Raw genomic sequence first — 6,834 nt, 5'->3', positions numbered from 1 at the left:
TTTAAACTAATAATTGAGAGTAGCTATGAACCAATCATGTTAGAGAAGAGATTTTTCTAAACATAGGTCCTATTTAGTTTTGTTTTTTTCTTCTATTATTTGAGAATTAAAAAGAAATATTTAATCAATCAATTCAGATCCAGTGTTTATATAAGTTTGGGTAAAACAGATTTATGTAATAGTTTATGATTGTACATCCATATTATAAATATTTAATATTTATGAATTTTATCAGTCTAGTTAATAAATAAGTAATATGAATAAAAAGTACTACTACTGTTTTCATATATCTTATTTGTACAAAATGATATTTGCTATGGCACAAAAATTAACAAAATGTTTACATAAACTCCCATCTAAAATCGAAGTGAAAAAAAAAAAATACTAAGGTAATTCAAATATTTTATATTCAAACCAACCATAATTCATAAAATTTATTCAACAAAAAGTTTTTAAACGAGTGGGCTCTGGTGCTTCCATTTCTGTATGGACTGACCCATGGATCCCTGTTCAATCCCTGAAACCAGCACTAAGCACCGGATCGCCGTATGATCCTTTGCTCCGAGTTTCATATCTTATTGACAGGAATATTAATTCGTGGGATATGGCTCAGTTTACGGCTACGGTTGTACCGGAAGATGTGGCTATGATTTCTGCCTTACCGTTGCGACAGCCGGATGAACCGGATTTGCTGGGATGGCATTTTACTAAGTCTGGTAAATATTCGGTTAAATCAGGATACCATGTTCTTCGTTCAAATCTGACAGCTCTCGCTGAGCTAAGAGTATTCGGGCCGGACATTGTCCCTCTTCAGGCTTTTGTGTGGAAAATTAGATGTCCACCGAAGCTCCGTCACTTTCTGTGGCAAGCTCTTTCGGGGTGTGTGGCGGTTACAGCGAATCTACGGAAACGCGGTATGAGTTGTGATGCCACCATGTGGCTTTGTGGTTTTCAGGAGGAGACGATTAATCATACCCTTTTCGAATGTCTCCCGCTCGGCAGGTTTGGGCTTTGTCGCAGTTTCCGACAGCCCAGGATATTTTCCCTTCAGCATCAGTTTTCACAAACATGGATTTTCTCTTTTGGAGATTTACAGATATTCCATCACATGATTTCTTTCCCTGGATTTTGTGGTATATCTGGAAAGCGCGCAATGATAAAGTTTATAGTAATCTAGATTCAAATCCTCTTGCAATTTTGCGCTTGGCGGAGGATGAGGCAAAGGCATGGATTCTGGCTCAGACTGATGATGTGGTTTTAAACCCGGATATTCCCACTGTGGCTACAACCGGTGGACGTGTGGACTTAGGGATTCCTAGGGCTTTTTCAAGTTATACTTGTTTTGTAGATGGTTCTTGGAAATGTTCAGATGATTATGGGGGCAGAGGATGGTTTTGCACGTCGCCCTGGAGTGTTGTCTCTACTATGGGTGCTGCCAACCTACGTCGTAGTCTCTCCCCGCTCCATGCCGAGGTTGAAGCCCTTGTTTGGGCAATGCGCTGCATGATTGGAGTGGATAACCAATCTGTCGTTTTTCTTACCGACTGCTCTGATTTAGTGAAGATGGTGTCTTCGCCTTCCGAGTGGCCAGCTTTTACGCCTTATTTGGAGGACATCCAGGCGGATAAAGAGGAGTTTACTTTTTTTTTCCTTGGTCTACGTTTCTTGCTCTCAGAATGGTAAAGCGGATAATCTAGCGCGACGAGTTCGCACAGTTCCGCACTTAGTTACCTATGTAAACAATGTTCTTTCGCATTGGCTTGTTTGAGCAAAAATCTTGTTCTGTTGTTGACAAAAAAAAAAGTTTTTAAATTAAAATCAAACCTTAGATGGGGGTTTACAAGTGTAACCGTAATAATCGCATATGATTATTTGTATATCCTGACTCAAAACTTTGTATATTTTTTTGTTTTATCTAATTACAATCTTATCAGAAATAAAATTTTAAGACAACTTGAACATGCTCATCCCTTTAACTTCAGCTCCTAAGAAAAGACCAAGGTCCAGTTCCTGTCCCAATCCTGTAACAGTCACGTTTACATTCTGTTATTAAAAAAATTAAACAGTTTTTTTTTATAACCTTTTTAACTACAAGAAACAGAGAGTTTCATATTTTTTTACCGCCAGAATCCAACGGCTGCTCTAAGACTCATGTAGATAGTGAGACCAAACCAAAGTCCAATAAACCCATGAGTCGATGAGAGGAAGAGCAAACACAAAATGCTAACTATAGCCACCACTACTAGTGAAGCTGCGGCGTAACCGAAATCGGATGCTCCAAAGTTAACTCCATCAAATACAAACGCTAAAGCATTGGTCGGTTGTGTTCCTGCCACAAACTTTAGTAAACAAGAAACATATTTAGTCACAATGTTATGTCAGAATGTTATTTCATAATCTTTGTTTGATTACAGAGTTAAGGGGATGTTAATTAATCACCGGAAGTCCTATGCTAATAAGGTGTAAAACTTTATCGTCTTTTGTAAATACTCTTGCTCCAAAATGCAACGCGGCTCCAAGTATAGCCGCGAGTAGAAAGCCGAGAACCAATCCCAACTGTCACAAGATTTTAGTATCAAATTGGTCGAAAACAGAATATTTTTAAGCTTAAAGAAAATATGCAGTACCTGCAGCACACGAGAAGCTGTAGCTGCAGCTCTTTTGTAGTCTTTGTTGGCAAACGCGCTCGCTAGTATTGCCTTCAGAAACAAAAGAAACACTTGTTTATACTTTAAAGTAGGCGCTTAATCGAGAAATATGCAATGAGTAAAGAGATCATGTGTTAAAAACCTGGCCAGCTACGGCGAACCCATCTGCAAGAAGTGAAGTAGCTAACCAAACCTGCAAGCAAACTTGGAAAGCTGCCATGGAAGTTGATCCTTCTCGTGCAGCTAGTGACGCGGAAAGAGTCACACAAAACGTTACTGCGATTACTCTCATTAGTAAAAGCAAGCCTGAGAGAAAGAATCATATAGAGAAAAACAAAAGGTTTTATTTCATCAGAGACGTCACTATGAACACACTTATTAAGTTTATGCAATACCATTTTGCATGAATCTACAGAGTTGAAGATGTTTGGTACTCATGATAAAGATATCGACTTGACCCATCAGTTTCCACAAAAGAATCCCATAGATAAGGTATCTAAATATGAGCATAGAAATAGTAAATTTAAAGTAACGGTTATAAGATTAACCAAGCTTCTGATGACTGTAAATTAAACTTACTGGGATATAACATGAGCAATGGCTGCTCCTGTAACGCCTAGGCGGAAAACGAATATGAATATTGGATCGAGTATTATGTTTGTAGCATCTCCAATCACTGCACATGAGATAATTTGTAAAGATGAATCATCAGTTTTGTGTTCTGTTTCAAGGACTTTGATCATATTATACATGAGACTTTACCGGTTGCATATAACGGAGTTGTCGTGTCTTTAAATCCGCGGAAAACACCTTGTGTCGCAAGTGAGAGAAGAACAGCGGGTGCACCGAGTGATCTTAAAGATAGATATCTTTGAGCAGGTCTTAGCATCAGAGTATCCTGTAAGATATTTAAAACCATGCTTAGAAGATTTCATCAATCTCATAACATCATATATAGATCCTGAAAGATCGATACTTAACGTGTTTAACTCCCATGAAACTCAAGAGAGGTTTCTCAGCGGATATAAGAAACACAGCTTGAAGAAGGCCAAGAATGCTTCCAATGATTAAAGCTGATGAAGCTGATGGAATAATTCTTCTCCTTATTGGAGATTGACTGACGTTAAAGATATTTCTACTGGTTTTAGATTCATCTGATATAGAATCTGAACAAAAAAATCAAACAAACCTAGTGATCATTATTTACTTCAGAAATAAAATAAAACAAGAGAAGGAATTGACTACATACCTTTATTGTTTTCAGGAATCAATTCTTGAACTTCCTCCTTTGTATTGTTCATACCAGCTTCTTCAGTACACTCTTTATGATCTTGGTCTGTGTTTTGCTGAGAACTATATGCATCTTCCTCTGCTACAAAGGATGTTGTGATGCTAACGAGTGGGAAAATAGCGATTCTTGAAACTTGGTTGAACAAAGCTATAGAAACTCCAACTGCAGCTAGCTCCACAGGACCTGAATTCCTCATAACAAGAGTCGAACATTTAAACCAATTATTTTCATTTTTGATACAAAAAATAAGCAAATGAAATTAAAACTCTCTAGCTGTTGTTGTTACCAATTTGGCCAATGAAGGCTGTGTCAACTAGAGATGCTATAGGATCAGCTGTTAAAGCAAGTGCTGCAGGGTAAGCAATTCGCGCTATCTCCAAACCAAGCTCATCAAATTTCAAAACTGACCTGATACATGAGAGAAAATCATTTGTTTCTAAACATGATTACAAACAGAACTACACAAAAAAGTTTACCTGAAATCATTAAAGAAGATGTAAAGAGGGTTTCTTGGAAAATCTGTGTTGTAGCTATGTTCAGACATTATTAATTAGAGATTACAATGTAACTGAAGCTTTCTTGAGTTTCACAAGTACATAAAAGAATATGCCTGCAAAATCAGACATATATATAAATGATTCTCAGTTAGTTAGGTACTGTTACACTTCATTAGATGCCCCCAAGAAAAAGAGAGAGCTTATACAAGTAGAGAGTTAATGATGAAATTAATATCGTTAAGTCAAAACCTATCCTCATCTTCAAATAGAGAAAAATGAATTGGGAAGTAAACGAAATACAAGTAGAGAAATTTGGTTACAACAAATTTTCTATCATTGAAAGTTTGGTTAACATCAATTACTAAAGAAAAAATAACACAAATTTGAAGTCAAAGTGACAGAAAACAATTTTATGACAAAATAGGATTGTCAATGTCTGATAGAATAGGAAATATGTACCAATAAAAGTTTTTAAATTAGTTTAAATAATTTCTATTCGTTTTAATTTCTATGTAATTTACTACAGAATCTGAACGATATACCTCTAATTTTGGGATACAACTTGAATACACTTACAAGAGCAGCAGTAAAATCGCTTAGCATTATTTATATCTCCAGACTAATACTCTTTGTTATTTATTTATTTAGTTACAACCTCAGTAAAGGTTTTAAGAACAATTAAAAACATGCTCCTCCCTTTAAAATCCTTCTTCATCAGCTTCTAAGAAAAGACCAAGGTCCTGTTCCTGTCCCAATCCTGTAATAGTCACATTCTGTTTATCAATCATTTTTTTTTTACACCTTTTTAACTACAAGAAACAGAGAGTTTCGGAGATTTTTTTACCGCCAGAATCCAACGGCAGCCCTAAGGCTCATGTAGATGGTGAGACCAAACCAAAGTCCAATAAACCCATGAGTCGATGAGAGAAAGAGCAAACACAAGATGCTAACTATAGCCACCATTACTAGTGAAGCTGCCGCGTAACCGAAATCAGATGCTCCAAAGTTGACACCATCGAACACAAACGCTAAGGCATTAATTGGTTGTGTCCCTGCCACAAACTGTAGGAAACTTTAGCCATATATTATCACATAATCTTGACCTGATTAGTGGTTTAATAGGAACTGATTAATTACCGGAAGTCCTATGCTAATTAGGTGTAAAACTTTATCGTCTTTTGTAAATACTCTTGCTCCAAAATGCAGTCCTGCTCCAAGTATAACCGCGAGAAGAAAGCCGAGAACCAATCCCAACTGTCACAAGATTTAGTCCTTAAAGTCTTTATATGTTTTAGTAGACATGTTAAGTGGATAATTTCTTCAACTAAATATACAAACCTTAAACAAGATTTCTTGTTTAATGTTTACTGTTTATTCTCATGTAAACACAAAACATAAATGTATAAATTGTGTGTACCTGCAGTACACGAGAAGCGGTAGCTGCAGCTCTTTTGTAGTCCTTTTTGGCAAACGCGCTCGCTAATATTGCCTTAAGGAAAGAAACATTTGTTAATACTTTAGATCCGTAATCGAAAAAATGATGCAATGTGTAAAGAAACAATGAGCTAAAAAACCTGGCCAGCGACGGCGAAACCATCTGCAAGAAGAGAAGTAGCTAACCAGACCTGCAAGCAAACTTGGAAAGCTGCCATGGAAGTTGATCCTTCTCGTGCAGCTAGTGACGCGGAAAGAGTTGCACAGAATGTTACCGCAATTACTCTCATCAACAAAAGAAAGCCTGAGACAGAAAAATCACATAAGGGAAAAAGAACCACACGGTGTTATTTTATCAAAGATTTTTCACTGTGAAACACATTGAATATTTCAAAAGTATTGTTGCAATACCATTTTTCATGAATCTACAGAACTGAAGATGTTTTGTACTCATGTTGAAGATATCAACTTGACCCATCAGTTTCCACAAGAGTATTCCACACATAAGGTATCTGAAAAGGAACATGGAAACCTCAGGTAAATTGAAGTAGATGTCATTGCTGAGATTAACCAAACTTCACAAGTGAAATGAAACTCACTGGGATATAACATGAGCAGTGGCTGCTCCTGTTACGCCTAGACGGAAAACGAATATGAAAATCGGGTCGAGAATTATGTTTGTGACATCTCCAATCACTACAAAAAAAAGTTATAAGAAAGAAAAGTGGATCATCAGTTTTGTTCTGTTTTTAAGGATTTTGAACCTGTTATATGTAAGTGGCGTTACCAGTAGCAAACAACGGAGTTGTTGTGTCTTTAAATCCACGGAAAACGCCTTGTGCCGCAAGTGAGAGTAGAACAGCAGGTGCACCAAGTGATCTAAGAGATAGATATCTCTGAGCAGGTCTTAGCATTGGAGAATCCTGTAAAAATCAAACCATGCTTAAAAAATTTCATCAATATA

At 36.8% G+C, this 6,834-nt stretch overlaps 2 protein-coding genes across 3 annotated transcripts in view; both read right to left on the bottom strand.

The window, feature by feature from the left end:
• On the bottom strand, positions 1,797-4,821 carry LOC104742645 (protein DETOXIFICATION 42-like). 2 transcript variants are annotated; one of them, XM_010463659.1, is made up of 12 exons: positions 4,416-4,821; positions 4,226-4,347; positions 3,898-4,122; positions 3,630-3,814; positions 3,411-3,546; positions 3,228-3,324; positions 3,044-3,144; positions 2,791-2,954; positions 2,628-2,699; positions 2,440-2,556; positions 2,122-2,339; positions 1,797-2,021 (listed from the first exon to the last, which is right to left on the bottom strand). In XM_010463659.1, exons 1-12 carry the CDS (start codon positions 4,481-4,483, stop codon positions 1,979-1,981), a joined length of 1,548 nt encoding a protein of 515 aa, XP_010461961.1. In that variant the 5' UTR covers positions 4,484-4,821; the 3' UTR covers positions 1,797-1,978. The 2 variants fall into 2 exon arrangements, with proteins under 2 accessions (XP_010461961.1, XP_010461964.1); XM_010463662.1 differs by having other exon boundaries at positions 4,226-4,342.
• The window catches only part of LOC104742646 (protein DETOXIFICATION 42), a 5,777-nt gene continuing 3,909 nt past the window's right edge, over positions 4,967-6,834 (bottom strand). Inside the window, exons 7-13 of the mRNA XM_019235760.1 lie at positions 6,470-6,566; positions 6,282-6,382; positions 6,011-6,174; positions 5,854-5,925; positions 5,574-5,690; positions 5,281-5,498; positions 4,967-5,193 (exon numbers count right to left, since the gene is read on the bottom strand). Coding sequence (XP_019091305.1) covers positions 5,151-5,193; positions 5,281-5,498; positions 5,574-5,690; positions 5,854-5,925; positions 6,011-6,174; positions 6,282-6,382; positions 6,470-6,566 — 812 coding nt within the window. The 3' untranslated portion in view covers positions 4,967-5,150. The remainder of the gene's footprint in view (positions 5,194-5,280; positions 5,499-5,573; positions 5,691-5,853; positions 5,926-6,010; positions 6,175-6,281; positions 6,383-6,469; positions 6,567-6,834) is intronic.

This window comes from Camelina sativa, chromosome 14 (genome assembly GCF_000633955.1).
Source record: "Camelina sativa cultivar DH55 chromosome 14, Cs, whole genome shotgun sequence".
Lineage (NCBI taxonomy): Eukaryota > Viridiplantae > Streptophyta > Magnoliopsida > Brassicales > Brassicaceae > Camelina > Camelina sativa.
Note: the sequence above shows the minus strand (reverse complement) of the source record. Positions and strands in the feature narration are given on the sequence as shown.